Source organism: Nothobranchius furzeri, chromosome 17 (assembly GCF_043380555.1).
Source record: "Nothobranchius furzeri strain GRZ-AD chromosome 17, NfurGRZ-RIMD1, whole genome shotgun sequence".
In the NCBI taxonomy this organism is placed as follows: Eukaryota; Metazoa; Chordata; class Actinopteri; order Cyprinodontiformes; family Nothobranchiidae; genus Nothobranchius; species Nothobranchius furzeri.
In genome coordinates this window covers 46621713-46637803 of record NC_091757.1, presented here as the reverse complement: position 1 = coordinate 46637803, position 16091 = coordinate 46621713, and the positions used below count along the sequence as shown (strand labels likewise).

The 16091-nt window shown below is 37.8% G+C and overlaps 3 protein-coding genes across 3 annotated transcripts; 2 read left to right on the top strand and 1 right to left on the bottom strand.

Moving 5' to 3' along the window:
- The first annotated feature begins 437 nt into the window (after nucleotides 1-437).
- LOC107394209 (RILP-like protein 1) lies at nucleotides 438-3788 on the top strand. Its single transcript, XM_015973063.3, has 8 exons — nucleotides 438-952; nucleotides 1019-1169; nucleotides 2008-2126; nucleotides 2205-2471; nucleotides 2560-2724; nucleotides 2870-3033; nucleotides 3113-3205; nucleotides 3368-3788. Exons 1-8 carry the CDS (start codon nucleotides 629-631, stop codon nucleotides 3456-3458), a joined length of 1374 nt encoding a protein of 457 aa, XP_015828549.3. The 5' UTR covers nucleotides 438-628; the 3' UTR covers nucleotides 3459-3788.
- Nucleotides 3789-5770: 1982 nt separating this feature from the next.
- Nucleotides 5771-7874, top strand: rilpl2 (Rab interacting lysosomal protein-like 2). Its single transcript, XM_015973088.3, has 4 exons — nucleotides 5771-6255; nucleotides 6325-6476; nucleotides 7033-7143; nucleotides 7647-7874. The coding sequence occupies exons 1-4, from the start codon at nucleotides 5959-5961 to the stop codon at nucleotides 7666-7668; spliced, it is 582 nt and encodes a 193-aa protein (XP_015828574.1). The 5' UTR covers nucleotides 5771-5958; the 3' UTR covers nucleotides 7669-7874.
- Nucleotides 7875-8360: 486 nt separating this feature from the next.
- kmt5ab (lysine methyltransferase 5Ab) lies at nucleotides 8361-14770 on the bottom strand. The gene is made up of 8 exons (XM_015973074.3): nucleotides 14630-14770; nucleotides 14345-14442; nucleotides 10343-10490; nucleotides 9912-10113; nucleotides 9734-9821; nucleotides 9582-9641; nucleotides 9280-9470; nucleotides 8361-8795 (listed from the first exon to the last, which is right to left on the bottom strand). Exons 1-8 carry the CDS (start codon nucleotides 14637-14639, stop codon nucleotides 8585-8587), a joined length of 1008 nt encoding a protein of 335 aa, XP_015828560.1. The 5' UTR covers nucleotides 14640-14770; the 3' UTR covers nucleotides 8361-8584.
- Nucleotides 14771-16091: the final 1321 nt, after the last annotated feature.

Below are 16091 nucleotides of genomic sequence, written 5' to 3'. Positions count from 1 at the left end.
TTGATTTTATTTGGCATTGTTTTTTATTTACTAATCATTTAAATATAGTTTGCTAAAGAAATAGTGCAGTAGTTTACACTAAAAATTGTAGACGTGTATTGGTTAAAACCAATATGATTGATTAGATTTTCAGGAAAGTTTTCCGTGGCACATTCAATTAGCATAAATCTGACCAAATGTTTGTTTACGTACATGGTTTCCACCTGTGCAGGTTTGTGTTGGACAAATGTTGATAGTAATTAAAAAAATCTTGACATGCGCAATAAAGTGTGTTGCTTTCACGTGCCGTTGGAAAGGTTAGAGCACTCAAACGGCGTGTCCTTAACGTGTCTATTAAAGCCAGATTACAGCACATGTAGTACAAGATGTAAAACAAAAGGAGTGAAAAGTTGTAAATTCGTATTTTCCTCTTGCTTTTATAAACTTCATAAGCATGGGGAAGTTTTTATTTTTATTTTTTTACACACTTGAGAAGATCACGTTTTCGAGTCTTGTCTTGGCATGAACTCATCAAAGGTAGCTAACCTCAGGAGTATGGGAAGTGTCGAAATGTAAACAAGTTTTGTAAGTACGCCTCGCTGAGCTTTTGTGCGCAATTTTTATGTGCACGTTAACGGATGTATGTTGAATGACGGAGGTGTATTTAAAAAGCACAGGACAGACGGTAACCGACGTTATGTCAGCGTTCGACAGAGCCGCGGCGGAGCTCACCGTGGTGGATGTGTACGACATCGCGGCGGTGCTCGGCCATGAGTTTGTGCGAGTCATAGACCGTTTTGGGTGCGAGTGTTTAGTGGAGGTGGTGCCCAGAGTTGTGCGGATTCTGGAGTTCCTGGAGGTTCTTGTAAGCCTTGGATCCACCGGACAGGATGCCGAGGAGCTGCGGAGGGAGCTGGACAGGTTGCGCCAGGAGCGGAGTGACAGATATGAGCAGGAGAGGAAACACCAGAAGGTAAAGTTTTAGTCTTTTGATTAAATGAATCAAGTCCTCTGATAAGAAACACTCATATTTGCTCAGGAGCTGGAGCAGGTGGAGGATGTGTGGAGAGGGGAAGTCCAGGACCAGCTCTCTCAAATCACTCAGCTTCAAACCGAAAACAAGAGGCTGCTGGCGAGTCTCTCTCTGAAAGAGTCCCCAGCCACAGATGTGGAGCTGCAGGAACATGAGGGTGGGTGCAGCAACAGCTCTCTGGCTCTTACAGTAGATGTTTTCATCACCTTTTAGATTTTAAAGTAAATATGACATGGACTTTTTATGAATAAGCATCTTTTAAAATGCATCTGTAAATGCAGTTGTTTAGCAAGGACAGACAATTCTTTTGTCATTTGAAAACTTCCAAGATCACATTATCCTTACCAGTGTAACAATAGTCCTACTAAAGAATTAGAACATGGGAATAGAGGGTATGGCTCCAAGGTAAATATCTGATTAGGTATTATTTTATTTTGGTATCTATGGTGTCTGTGAGATAATGAGTGACTTGACCAAAATAATTCATCATCACTGGAAACTTTTTGTCATGGCTACTATTAAATCAGTATCAAATTTAAACAACACATGTACATCAAGAAAGTTAAATTTTTGGCTATTGCAATAAAACGTTATTTTGCTTAATAGATTATGTGAATGACTCCTGCTGCAAGTGCGTTGATTAGACTAAAGAGACATGCATACAAATAGAGTTGATCAGAAAGTAGGCCATGAAGAGACACAGTCAGGACATTTCAAGGGAGACTATTTTTGACGTAGACTTTAAATATATCTTGTGTATAAAACTCAGTGCTGCAGCCAACACACACAGACTTAATCACGTGTTAAGCCAAATCCAAGGGTATGGCATGATAGCAGTACTGTATCTACAGTTGCATTAGTGCTCCGGACACTGACCAATTCTTGAGCAACTACAAAAAACCCAGGGCCAGGAACAGTTTTGCAAACATTTATGTTACTAAGTATGCCTCTTTAGTGGTGGTTATTCAGAATTCTTATTTTTTTTATAAGAGCAGGAATGTCAGAGAAGGAGAGCCAAGTGAGCAAGAAGCTGAAAGACTTGGTGGATAAACAGAGAGATGAAATCAGGGCTAAAGACCGGGAGCTGTCACTAAAGAACGAGGACATTGACGCAGTGAGGATTACATCTGTATACATCACAGCCCCTGAGACCAGTATTATTTAAATAATTTAAAATGTCCCTTTAAAACAGCTCCAGATACAGCAGCATCGGATCATGAGGATCAACCAGGACCTTCTTCACAGAATTGGAGTGATAGAGGCTCAGTGCAAAACGCTGATTCAGCAGAGAGCGGAGCTGGAGAACTCGGCCCAGGCTCGACAGCAGGAGTATGGAGCTCTGCATCTGGAGGTCACAAGGCTAAGAAAGGAGCTTCAGGAGAAGGAATTTGAAAAACACATCTCTGCAGTTGACGAGCTTCCTTTTTGTAGATCTGAGATGTCATCCCCATCAATCACAGTAAAGAAACGTCAGCGTTGAAGCTATGTTTAAGGTTAAAACTCTGTTTTAGTGTTTGCTGACTGGATGTTCTGTGTTCCAAATGCAGCCAAAAACACTTTCTAACTCTGCAAAGCCAAAGTCCGTGTGGGTCGAATGCAGAGGGGATCCTGGCTTTGTGGCAAAGTGCTTAGAGTGTGACAAAAGCCTTTCCCTTCTGCCCAAGTCTGCAAACAAAGACAATAATGGGAACGCCAATCTAGATGAAAACATGGTAGGGACTTTCTTATCGTAATCGTGTAATATGAACAGATTTTTATGGTTTCTTTCTGATTGGCTGGTGCATTTACCAGCAACTTTTTTTATTATTGGTGTACTGACAGTACAGAAAAAGGGCTTAATGTGTGTTTGCACCACAGAGGGGATCAGTGGATACAGAGCCAGGAGAGGAATCCGACAACTCAGAGCCAGAGTCGGACAAACCTCGGTTCACCTTGGAAGAGCTGCGTGATGTCCTGCAGGAGAGGAATGAACTCAAAGCCCAAATGTTCCTGCTCCAGGAAGAGTTGGCATATTATAAAAAGTGTGATTTGGCTTAAAAACACTAGATGTCACTGTTTTACAGGAGTTACATGAAGTTTGTCTTGTCCATTTTGCTTCAGTGAGGAGTTTGAGGATATCAATCCTAGTGTCTGCACAGCTTCAGCTTCTCAGGCAACTTCAGCTGATCAGCCTGAATCAGGAATCAGACGCATGTGAGTAACAAGTTTGGTATTTTTAACAATTTAGATTTTGTAAGCTATAAATTATTTTTCAAAAATCATATAAAATCATCATAAAAATCAAAAATCAGGCGTAAAACATATACATTATTTTAATTCTTATGTCCTTTTTGTCCTCATTACTTCTCTGGACAGAATCTTCACTGCCATAATGCCAATGGTGGCTGCTGGTTTCTTCACAGACGACCCCACCTTGTTGCCCATCAGAAGACTATCATTTGTCTGATCATAAATTAAAATAACTTATTGCTTGTCTCAGGAAATTTTACACTTCCACAACAACTGGTTCAATTGTGGAATTATTCAATAATTTTAAACATATTTTATAAATTAAGTTTGTTTAATTATCACTGAAAGCTTTGTATTAGCCTGAATATTTAAGAGTTTTAAACAAATAGAACCCATTCAAATGTTTAATGGAGAATAAGTAAAAGATCTTGTGCTTCACCTTATTTTTTTAACATAATGGTTTCTGACAATTTGATTTTTCATGATGTGCCTGTTTAAAAGCAAGCTAACAGGACATGTTATATGATTAAAGTTTACATAATTATTATCTGGAATGTTAAAGTGTATTTTCTGATTGTCCTGGCAAATTGTGTCTACATCACCTCAGTGTTTTCAATTTAAGGAGTGTATGAAGCATAAATATTCTCTCAGGCACCTGTAAAAAACTGTTTGGTTGGAATGACATAATACATTTTTTTATTTTTACTCTTTTGAATTGTCATTATCAAATATCAATAATTATGCAAAATATAATAGTAAGTAAAACTTTATTTATGTAGCACTTTTCACAGATAAAATCACAAAGTGCTTCACAACATACATAAAAAGGCAAAACAGGACAGGAGCACAAGGTCAACTTACATAAAAGCTTGTCTAAATAAAAGTGTCTTCAGCTGCTTTTTAAAAGAACCACAGAGTCAGCCACACGAAGAAACAAGGGCAGGGCGTTCCAAAGTCTGGGAGCTACAGGTTGAAAGGACAGGTCCCCCCTAGTTTTAAATCTGGTCTTAGGGACCTTCAGTAGGTTTTGACCCGAGGACCGTAAAGTGCGGCCAGAAGAGTGAGGGATTAAAAGGTCTGATAAATATTGTGGAGCTTCTCCATTAAGACCTCTAAAAGTCAAAACTAAAAATTTAAAATCAATTCTAAACTTCAAGCCAATGTAAAGAAGATAAAACTGGTGTTATGTGAGCCCTTCTATTGGTTCCTGTTAAAAGCCTTGCAGCATTCTGGACCAACTGGAGACGACTGACATCTGATTTGTTAAAACAAAGATAGAATTACAATAATCTAAATGAGAAGAAATAAAAGCATGGGTAATCATCTCCAAGTCCGATTTTGAAGTAAAAGCTCTCAATTTGGAAATGTTTCGCAAATGATAAAAGCAGTTTTTTACTAAATGTTTTGAGTGGCAGCTCAAAGACATGGATTGGTCAAAAAGAACGCCAAGGTTTCTGAGACTGGCCTGGGCTGAGGAGCTCAGGGAACTGAGGTGTTGTTTGATTAAAAGCACTTTCTGTTCAGGAGCAATGATTGTTTCGGTCTTGCTTGAGTTCAACTGAAGACAGTTACTGGCTAGCCAGTTCTTAATACGCTCAATCATGCAATCAAGTAGATAACTAACTTGTTAAACCGTGTCCTTGAAAGAGCAGTACAGTTGAATGTCATCCACATATAAATGGTAGGACACATTAGTAAAGCTTATAATAATCTCCCCATGAGGGCAAATGTATAAAACAAAATTGGGCCAAGGACCGAGCCCTGGGGAATACCGTGAAGCAAAGATGCGACTTCAGACCTAATCTTGTTTACACACAGAGAATGTTCTGTTATTTAAATAGGAGGAAACCCACTTCAGAACCGTACCAGAAAATCCTAAGTCATTGTGTAGTCGATGTAACATAATTTTATGGTCAACCATATCAAAAGCTGAAGACAAATCCAATAAAACCAGTGCAGTATATTGGCCAGAGTCTGCCGCCATCAGTACATCATAAGATACCTTTAACAGAGCTGTTTCAGTGGAATGCATCTTACGAAAGCCTGACTGGAACTTATCTAAAACATTAAGGTTCAGAAAAGTAGTCAGCTGCCCTGCCACCAACTTCTCCAGAACTTTAGCCAAAAAAGGGAGTTTTGAAATTGATAATAGATATTTACGACAAACGTATAAAATTCAGGATCAAATCATTCCAAATCAGCAATTAATTTCAGTTATAAAACAGTCCCTTACTCTGAGTATACTGCATGGTAATTTAGCCAAAACCCAATTTTGTCAAATGATGCTTTTCACTCCAAAAAAAAAAAAGCAAAAGCATGAAATCACGTGGTTTCTCACCTGATTGCTTACTACTTGACATTTCTAAATAGCAAGAAAGAAAATTGGAGAAGAGAAGCTTCACTCATATTCTCCCAGACCTGTTGCTTTCCTAATGTTAAAAGGTGAAGGAGTGAGTTCTCTTGGCTCGTAGACGATCTTTGGGTTTACCTGTCGCTAGGATACTTTGCCCTCCTCTGCTGTCCATCGAGTCACGTCATTGGAGATTGAGTGATGGAGGAAGTGCAGTTTTGCTGGAAGTTGGTTTGCTCCGTTCAGGAAAATATCTCAGCCGAAGTCTGAAGAACTCTGCTCGTATTGTCGAAAACAAGTAAAAGTCGCTGTTGGTTGGAGGTAATCAACTTTTATCTGCGGTTTCAAAGCGCCATACCGTCCCGTCATGGAGTTTGGTGAAGAGTCGTCGCCCGCTCTGGCTTTTGAGAAGAACGCTTTTGAGCTCACGGTCGAAGACGTTTATGACATTTCGTACGTCATCGGACGAGATTTGTTGAAAATAAGCAGCACGGGAGAAGAAGTGTCAGATTTACAGTTCAGGATCGTCCGAGTTCTGGAAATGTTTGAAACTTTGGTCAACAAATATAATTTGTCTCTGGAGGAGATGAAAATGGAGCGGGACAACCTGAGGAGTGAGCTGGACAGGATCATGAAAGACGGTTCCTCCTCCGGGCAGAGCATAGTGAGTCTCTGCTTGAAGCTGTGATCACAAGTAGGTGGACTAATTCATTATCATCATCTTTCATCCCAGCAAACAGGAGGACCAAATCAGCTGGTGGTGGACCTGACAGACCCGAACAGACCGCGCTTCACCATGCAGGAGCTGAAGGAAGTTCTGCAGGAGAGGAACCAGCTGAAGGCCCAGCTCATGGTGGCTCAAGAGGAGCTGCAGTTGTATAAGAGGTAAATGATAAGATGTATTATAGTATAATACTAACTGCAGATTGAAAAATGTTCATAAGTTATTAACTAGGAAGACCATCAAACACATTACAGTCATCCAATTAAAAAAATAACCCCTATCTATAATAATCAATTCTAAAATTAATACACTCAATTTTTATTTATGATATAGGAATACATATTTAGTAAGCTGTTGTAATCTCAGAACCCAACGTGATAATGTAACACTCACGCCGGCCTTTGTTATGACTGACAATCATGCTGAAACTTTAGATCCAGGCATGCCTAACTTGTGGTTGTTACTGCTTCATCTGCCACAGACCTGAAAAAACAACTCACTAGTTTCAGCATTAATTTAAAACATTAATTATATTAAATTGTTCCAGATTCTTTAATTTCTAATATCATTAATTATATATTTTACAGATAAATCCTGATAACTTCCTTCCAACTCAATAGCATTTTATTGTAATTTGCATTTTTATTTATTGATAGCTCTTGTTGCATAAAATATTATTAGATACCATTGATAGTGTACTATTTTATTCCCCTGCAGTGGAATTCTGCCACAAGCGGAACCAGCCTTGGTGGAAGTGGACCTGACCCCGCCAGCAGCTATAGAGAATAGTCCAGCCTCAATGAATGAGAAGACAACTATAGGAAAACTGTAAGTATTGTTACAGTATGAAAATAGCCAGGGTTCAAATCACACAGTAATTCGGGGGAGCCCTGTGAGAATGCCGTAAGAGCCTGGACTAGGGGTGAGGGTGGGGGTAAAGTCACTTGTCCAACCATTTTCAATATAGCGCCATGAGAGTGGGTGGGTGGGGACGGGAACATTTTTCAGGCTCCTCCTTGGTGTGTTAGTTGAAGGCTCTCTGGGGATAGTTCGAATCTCAAATATACCCCAAAACAGCCTAAATATACCACTTTTATTTCCGTTAAGTTTGCTGCAGCCACGTTATAAACGCTGAAAGTTTGCTCACAGCCCCTCTTCAGCCCACTAATCATGTACTTGTGACCCAGTGAAGTCATGCTGGATGTTTGAGTGAAGACTTGAGGGGAAAGGAATAGCCTGGAACGGTTTGTCCTCCGACCTGCTGCAGTCAGTAATTACGGTTTACACGGACTTATTAAATCCACTCTAACTCTTGACTTTTCTGTTTTTAGGTTTTCATTCAGACGAAAATGAGAAAAACCTGACAGAAGAATTGACACATCAAAGACAAACTGGATTTGTCGCAACTGTTCACCCATCTTTTTGTAATGATTTTTTTTAATGTCTCATTCTAACATTTTGCACAAGCTATTTTTATCCTTATCCTTTTTAGCTTTAGAGGGTAAGCAGAACTATAAATAATATGAAAATAATTTAGCTCGAGATAACTGGAAAGTATTATTTTACTTGTTTTAAGTCATGTTAGATGCACTTGCTGAAAATTAGTTTTTACCCTTCCACCTTATATCGTTTGGCTTCATTGTAAAAACTTGTTTCTCTCAATTACAAAAAAAGTAGATTCAAGGCATCATATTTAATAGGACTTTTCTCAACACTGACCATGTCTCGCTAAAATTTAAATGCAACAATATTTTATTCTTAAATACTCAACACTCTAAAAATGAAATATTGAACTTACTTAAAGTGACGTCGACTGGTTCCACCAAACCAAGTTGCTTAAACATGAAGAATGATATACATTGTTAGACATGTTAAAAGTAAATATTTCTCTTTATATTTAAGAAACTTGGTTTAGTGGAACCAGTTGAAATAACTTAAATTGATTTTATTTCTTACAATGCAGCTCAGGTCAACTCAGGTCACTTACAGCACCTAGAAGTGACTCCACTTGACAGAGAAAAGCTGCCAGACAGTTAATCACTTCCTAAAAAAATGCTGCTCTAAGCTTACATCTACCTGCTACAGTTCATCTCCCAAAAATGTAAAAACGCTTTAAAATACTCAAGTTGCAGCTTTAACTTTCAAAAATCTTACTTCATAGAAAAAACATTTTACGTTCATTTGTGGCTTTTCTTTATGTAAAGCCCACATGTGTAATGTGACACTGGCTACCTAATAATTTACCTAATTTTTTAATAAGATGAAGGTTTCAGTATTTGAGCCAAGGGTGTGCAGAGATGGAGTCTTTACTCCGATCTCCATAGTCGTAGAGTAGCTCCTCCTCTGATTTAATGTCTCTGGAAGCCACCAAGATCAAATGAGGTTTCCCGTCGATAGAATGGAGCCTTGTCTGGCAGTTTCCATTTTTACTGTGGTTCAGCAGTCTTCCATAACGGTCAGTTTCCTTTGTAGCGTCCACGCTGTAATGCATAAAGATCAGTCAGTGCAAACAGGACAGTCATTCATGGTTTTTAAGGCTAAGCAGAAATAACGTCTGATTGCACTTTTTTTTTTTTTTTGCAAAAGTAAACAAAAAATACTGATAAGAGATGTAATGGTAGCAATGCTAGCAGTTTACTGTTTTTAAATCCATTTTGGCCCATATGAACTGTTAACGCTGTAAAACGGACGAAAAACATTTAATTCACACAAAACCGAATAATGAAATTGTAATTAAGCAACTTTATATATATATATATATATATCAATAATTTATATATAATTTTTTTAAGTAAATAATTCTTTATATTCTGCATTTCCCCAAATAGGACAATGTGAAAAATCAACTGAAACATGGGACAGAGATTGACAAACAGACTGTAGTCTTGGTTAATATGTGTTAAATATCTGCATTTATGATGTGTAGAGTACTTTTACAGTGGTACAGACAACATCTGAACTTACCAGTAAGTTTTAGACTGATACTGGAAGTAGTACATGTAACAGCCTGTTTCAGGATCCTTGGCATACTCAGCCTCCCTCTTTTTAGCCTCAGTTAAGTCCAGAAGGTCACCGTGGTATTCGACTACAAAATCTCCCTTTTTGAAAGCCTTAACAGCAAACACTCCTCTTCCTTTTCCCTCTATGTGTTTGACCTGAAGACAATGAAAAGTTGATTTGATTTGACTGCTGTATAAATACAGACTTGTAATAAACAACTCAACAGTATGCAGCTGATTCAAAGACATTAAAACATCCGATATTACCTGCATTCCTTCTTCTGTGCTGTTCTTTATCAGATCATCTATGTATTTGTGCTCTTCACTCTGGTGACACAGTTTTATCCAGCAAAATATAAACATGAACATTTTTACATTGTTGCTGTAAATTATTGTTGCTGCCAAACATTCATACAGACCTTTATCTCAGTTTTAGTTTTCCTGTTACTCCGTCTGATGGGAAAATAGTCTGTGACCTTTCTGTTTTGAAGTCCTTTATTCTCCACCCTGAGAAGACATTGTGAGTGTGTAACAGACTGTGAAACAGTAATGTTTACTGCCAAGCTGTTCTGACAAGTCAGCTCAGTAAAAACTCACTTTCTTGCTCTGGTTTTACGGCCGGTTTTAGTCTTAGTTTTTGGTGCTGAATCTTTAGCATCCACTGTAGATTTGACATCAGATTGTTTGGTGGTTTCTTTTTGCTTAGGCTGGTCAGAAGCTTGCTTTGTCTCCTCAGGACTCGGGCATGTCACTTCAGATTTCTGCTCATAGCTTTCAGATTTAATTTTACTGGGCATGTCTAAAATGAGAGAGAAACAAAAGATTAACCTGTCCCTTAGCCTTAATTTAGAAAATGAGAGCATCAAAATGCTATTAAGTCAGGTCATGAGATGGGTCAGAACACTGCCGTCATTCTACTCAAATGTTTCTGTGGTATACACGGATCTGCTGACTATTTGGTGGTGAAGAAGAGGTCAGCAGCAAAGTCTGAGCAACCAGCTGTCTGGTCAATTAGGTTTAATGCTCACCTTTTTTAGGCTTTGAGGAATCTGAACTAGTTGCCTCCGAACCATTTCCCTCCTGGATTAGCGTGCTTGAATTTTCACCTAATGGAGATCTGGGTTTGCTTGGACTCTGCAGAGTCTGGAGAATTGATGGTGTTTTAACTGCAGAATCCTGTTACATTATAGGATTAGGAAACAAAAAAACAGGTATGGTGAGAATTATGCAGCTAACAAGTTTAATCTTTGTACATCCACCAGAAGCTGAAGTAACTAGAATAAACAAACTGTTTTACCCGCCAGCTACACAAACTGTTCAAAATCAATTTCTTGTGCATGCATTCACTTCACTGTAGTAAATGGCTTTTTGTACCAAACTGGGAAATACAGTGAATCTTTGTGATGAAAATGAACTAAAATTATAAATGGAGCACAGTTGAAAATAACTGACATAAAAAAAACTAGAAACTATTTTCACCAATGGAGAGTCTACTCATACCCATCTACTTAGAGACCAGGCAGTTTTGGCTTGCTTTTAGCACCCCCTGGTGTTCATTTAGTAGAACCAAAAATGAAACCTCTCTTTGCTGTGCATTTATCTTTTTAACACCTTAATCTACGGCTGCACAATATATTATATATTATATATCGTTATCGCGAAATCAGCATGCACAATATGCATATTGCAAAGATCAAATAAATATCGTAATGAATGGTCAGCTCAAATGTTTGATACACATAATGCATTATGGCAAACGGAAGCATTATGTTTTTTTAACAAATCAAATAGAGCTCTTCACCCATTTGGCCAGTTGGGTGGGTTCTCATAGGTTAGATGCCCGCCCCCAAGGTGGACGGTACTTAATTTTGATGGTTAGCAAACACCTGAGTTTGCTTTGTTCTGCTCTTTTTGCTGATTCTGCCTTTTCCCGGATCCACTGATTGCTTTTCTTGTTCATTTTCTTTTTCCCTTTCTCATTTTTAGGATTTTTTTATTTCTGTTTTTGATTAATTTAGTTCCTGAGTTAAGTTTTTATTTATTGCAAGTGATATCGTCATCACAATATTAATCACCGTTATCGAATATTGCAGGTTTTTCCTAATATTGTGCAGCCCTACCTTAATCTAACAGCTGAAATGTCTCCCCACCCTTCATTAGTGTCTACAGGAGTGATTCATCACTAAATTAAACAAATCAGCTGTGTTCATGATCTAAAACACACAGGAAACGTGCTGGAACCAGACTGAAGCTCCAGGCATGTCAGCTCAATTTATTTGAAGTCCAACAAACCGGACCAACAACTGTGATGTGGGCTGGGTGGTCTTTCATTAACCCTGTAAAGCAGGGGTTTAAATTTGTTCAAGGGTTGGAATTTTTTTTCAAGCAGACACTGTGAGGGCCAGATGCTCCTCTAAAACAAAGTACATAATTAAATAATATTTTAAATAGCTTTGTTTTCCATCAAAACTGTTTTAATTGTAGTTTTAGTTGTGTTTGGACAATGTAAACAATTATTGATATTTGGGACATGAATTTTGCTAAGCTTCAAATTCCCCCAATTGGGGGGCATTAGGGTCCACAGGGTTGGGAGGATGGGTGGAAAGGTCTGGCGGGCCGAATGGGGCCCGCGGGCCACCAGTTGAAGTTCACTGCTGTAATGGGTAATTTTAGCACATACTGGCTCAAGAAAATGATTTAAAAATATGAAAAATTGCTTTATAGCCCCATTCACTTACATTAATGCTTTTTATTTTGTTCATGGGATCCATGAACCAAACGGAAGTGGAGAAAAGGCTCCCTTTTTAAACATGCTGAGATATAGCCCTTCAGCTGATTATGTCACAACATTTTTCAGCACAATTCGCAGAATAAATATTTAAAAAATGCGTGTTTTGTTGGTAGTTTTTCTTCAATCAGAGATTTAAGTAATCTGATATCCGATATTAATATCACTGTTAAGGCCGATAATCGATATTTGCCAATATCGATTTACACTTCTGAAATCATGCACGCTGAATTTTTTTAAAGGAAATTTACAGAGTTTTGAATTTTTATGCTCGCGACTGCCCCCCTCAGGCCAAAAGCGTAACGGCAGCTTCAATAGTAGGCTCGTGCACGAGGCGCGCATGCTGTACGTGCACACTCCTTAACGAAAATAACAGCTGAATAACAGCTTCACTTTTGAAGCTGACAGGTCAGTTTCACAGAGCTGAGACAGCTCCGTGTGTGTGTGTGGCCCGGAGGACAGAGGACAGGAGAACGTGCAGCTAATTAATTAAATAATTTGGTTCTGTACCTTTCTCTTCAGCACAGCCGACAAAGGTTTATGATGGGTCAGTCTCGCATGTTCAGATCATTCCCTTCCCTTGCTTGAAAAATTGTTCCAAAATGAAAGTTGAACCCGCATCTTTTTTTATCTGTGAATTTAATGCCGTTCGGCGAGTCTCAAATAAAAATTTGGGCATCTTACAGTAAAAAAATATACCATTAATGTAAAAAATAAACTCTTGAAAATCTATGTTCACATCCAGAATCAAACCCGGATCTTCCACACAGGAGTCCGCTGCATTACTGAGTGAACTATAGCGCAAGTGACATCTCTTGTATCTGTAACATTTATATCCTTGATGACAGCTGAAACAATGTTCAAAGAATGGTTCAGAGCGAAAATGGCTATTTTGTTGCTAATTTGCAGGAAATATCTCGAACAAAGTAGCTAAGGGTCCTCAGAAATGTAGCTAGGTTCATCGCTAGGCGTTAGGAACAGCGACAAAGTCGCTGAGTTTGCACTACCTCACTCTCTGCTGCTAAAGCTACGGATAGGAAATGCTACGGGCTATGCCTGAGCGTGAACACGCATGAAGCAGCCTGCTCAACCTGAGCATCTCTCTTTTTCTGTGATTTTACAGAAAAACAGGCAATCACAGTAAAAATGCCAGGGCTCATTCTACAGGACCAGGGCATTGCAGGAGAATGTATGAAGAAGAAATTGATTATTTCTATACATGTTTTGGCTGTCAAACTTCCATAATGCCCCTTTAATGTTTTGCTATTTTTCTATAAAAGTGGAATTTGCAATATGTTATTGACACACACACATTTACACTTCTCTGATGATTACAATCACTGTAACAGGACTAAATTACACATCATCACCCCCTTACCCTATGAAACAGATACACAAACAGAAACAAGATGGAAAAAATATCAGTTGTTAATATCAGCCTAGTTATACTTATCGGGCTGATACAGATATATTCAAAAATGACTAATATTGGCCGATACCGATATTGATGAAGATATATTGTGCATCTAGTTTAAATGTTTAGAATGATTTATTTAACACCTGATATTAAACAGAGCTGTTTTACAATAGGTAGATAAATCTAGGAAATAATGAAATAAAATGTTGTGCCATGTAAAACTCTGACACTGTATTTTTTTGTGATATCTTATTTTGCATATAACACAAATGTTGTATTTTCCAGTGGATCCATTTAAATGTTATCTCACTTAAATAATAATGTATGGGTCAAAAACAGAACTAATTAATAATATTATGACTTCCATCCTGGAAATAAGAAAAGTAAAATTACGTTGATAAAGGCTGGGGTTCTGACCTTTTTTTTAATGGTAAAATAGTAACAGCAACAAAAAAACTAAAGCTGCTCTGTATTATCTTTGGTATGTGCTTTGTTTAACCACCCATTTTCTATATATATTGGCTCATAACCAGCCACATTTTATCGTTTTTTTTTAAGTTGCATTAACTTATTTAAATGTAACTTATCATAGTTATTTTACTTATCGTCTTTGGCTGCCTTTTCATTCATTCACTTAAATTTAAAACTTGGGTAAAGGCAGTAGGAGGGTCTAGGCTGCTGTTTTTTGCTTCATAAGGATGTAAATTCTGCAGACATTTAGAACAGATAAGACCGTGAGAAGAACATTAACCAAAACATAATATGTTAGAAAGTAAAGGTTTGTTAGCTAGTGAACACCAGCAGGCGTGTAGACAGTCAACATACCTTGTTTGCTGGCTTGTTTTCCTTTGTTTCCGTTTGTGACGTGACGGTATGTTCGGTGTTCTCTGACCTTTTGACGGTTCTCGGCCCACGTTTATTATCTTTAAAATGGGACATATCAACACAGAATTACAAATGATACATTATTAAAGTGTAGTTCCGTTTAAGTTAGTTAAAAAGAACAAGGTTCGTTAAAGCCTGCTCCGTTTTGACTAATTAGCAATGAAAAATAATAAATATTTTGCAGCTGAACACGAACTCGAAAAAACTACGTAAAAGAAAGTCAACCTTTTGCCATTTCAGTTCCTATAATTCAGTCTGAAGACGGTATGGTATCTTTAATATTGCCCTCGGAGTCCAAGTGAGCTTAAAGAAGCGTGGTTGGGTTAGACAGCCACATCAAAATACCACACAAGTGTACTTTTCAACGGTGAGCTTGTGGGGGATTTAAAAAGCTTTATCTCGACTCTCATTGGCTGTTTTCGTCTGACAGGGCGGGGCTGGAACAGGTTAGCAGCCTTTTGATTAGCCGTGGCTCTGTGCGTCACGACGCTCTCTCAGACCACGTCTCAGACACACGTGATGCGGCAAAACTTTGAAAATGTAGTCGTCAGACATCAAAAGACCAATGCTACATTTATGTTGCATTGATCTATTAAATAAAGGCTGAAATAATAACTCAGAAAATACGTTAACACACTAAATGTAAGAAAGTATTTTTAGATCTTGATTTATTAGCTATATCTTTCAGTAACCTCAGTGTTGAAAAGAACAAAAAAAAAACATTAATTAATTAATTAATTAATAATAGATACAGTTTTCGCTGCTTTCAAACTTTGAGTTTGTTGTTTTACCTAAAGGATGATTATTATCATTTGATACTTAGAAATTCCGGTGCAGCGAGAGATTAATGCTAAAATTCTAAAATTGTCTAATATTGTCTCTTGTTTTTTGTTCTCATGATTATTTAGTCTCCTATGCTTTAACGTGTCACACTATGCTCATTTCTTGTCTTATCTCTACAATGTTTTTCCACTTCTGTGAATCCAGACTGAAGAATACTTGACGGTTATTCAAGGAAAAGCTCATTTGCTGACATCTAGTGGTAATGCAAAATAAAACGTCTTCTACCAAGAGAACCTGTTCTTTTGTAATAAAAAATGATAAAGAATGTTCTACGTTGACAAATTCAATATAAAAATTAAAACATTTAGAATAAAAAAACATATATTAATAAATTTTTGGAAGATTTGATCCAAACCTTTTTTTTGTTTCTTCTTTTCCTGGGTCATTAAAAATGATTGCAAATAGTAAGTAAGTAAGTAAGTAAAAGTTTATTTATATTGAGTCTTTCACAGATATAAATCACAAAGCGCTGTACAACATGATAAAGATCAGGTCAAATACCTCTAACCAATAAAAACATCCGAAAAACAATAGCAGTGATAAAGTAGAAAATTAAATCATGAGTATAAACGAAGTGAAGGTGTGAACCCAAACAAAGCCATCTTTTTGAAACATTTAGGGAGGGAACGCCTGGATGAAAAGGTGAGTTTTTAGATGATTTTTAAAGACCTCTACAGTGTTAGAGAGACGGAGATTTGAAGGTGGACTGTTCCAAAGTCTGGGTGCAATAGTCTGAAAGGCCCTGTCCCCTTTGGTTTTCAGTCTGGTTCGAGGAACAGCCAGGAGGTTTTCAGATGTGGATCTAAGGTTCCGTGAGGTGGTGTGTGGGGATAAAAGCTCAGAT

Bases quoted from the DNA above. Each gene is read 5' to 3' on its own strand.
- rilpl2 (XM_015973088.3), top strand. From the start codon at position 5,959: ATGGAGTTTGGTGAAGAGTCGTCGCCCGCTCTGGCTTTTGAGAAGAAC. The intron at 6,256-6,324 runs GTGAGTCTCTGC...CTTTCATCCCAG, and splicing joins CCTCCTCCGGGCAGAGCATA to CAAACAGGAGGACCAAATCA. The intron at 6,477-7,032 runs GTAAATGATAAG...ATTCCCCTGCAG, and splicing joins GAGCTGCAGTTGTATAAGAG to TGGAATTCTGCCACAAGCGG.
- kmt5ab (XM_015973074.3), bottom strand. The intron at 9,642-9,733 runs GTCTGTATGAAT...CTGTGTCACCAG, and splicing joins AAACTAAAACTGAGATAAAG to AGTGAAGAGCACAAATACAT. The intron at 8,796-9,279 runs GTAAGTTCAGAT...TATGCATTACAG, and splicing joins TATCAGTCTAAAACTTACTG to CGTGGACGCTACAAAGGAAA.
- LOC107394209 (XM_015973063.3), top strand. From the start codon at position 629: ATGACGGAGGTGTATTTAAAAAGCACAGGACAGACGGTAACCGACGTT. The intron at 953-1,018 runs GTAAAGTTTTAG...ATATTTGCTCAG, and splicing joins AGGAGAGGAAACACCAGAAG to GAGCTGGAGCAGGTGGAGGA. The intron at 1,170-2,007 runs GTGGGTGCAGCA...TTATAAGAGCAG, and splicing joins GGAGCTGCAGGAACATGAGG to GAATGTCAGAGAAGGAGAGC.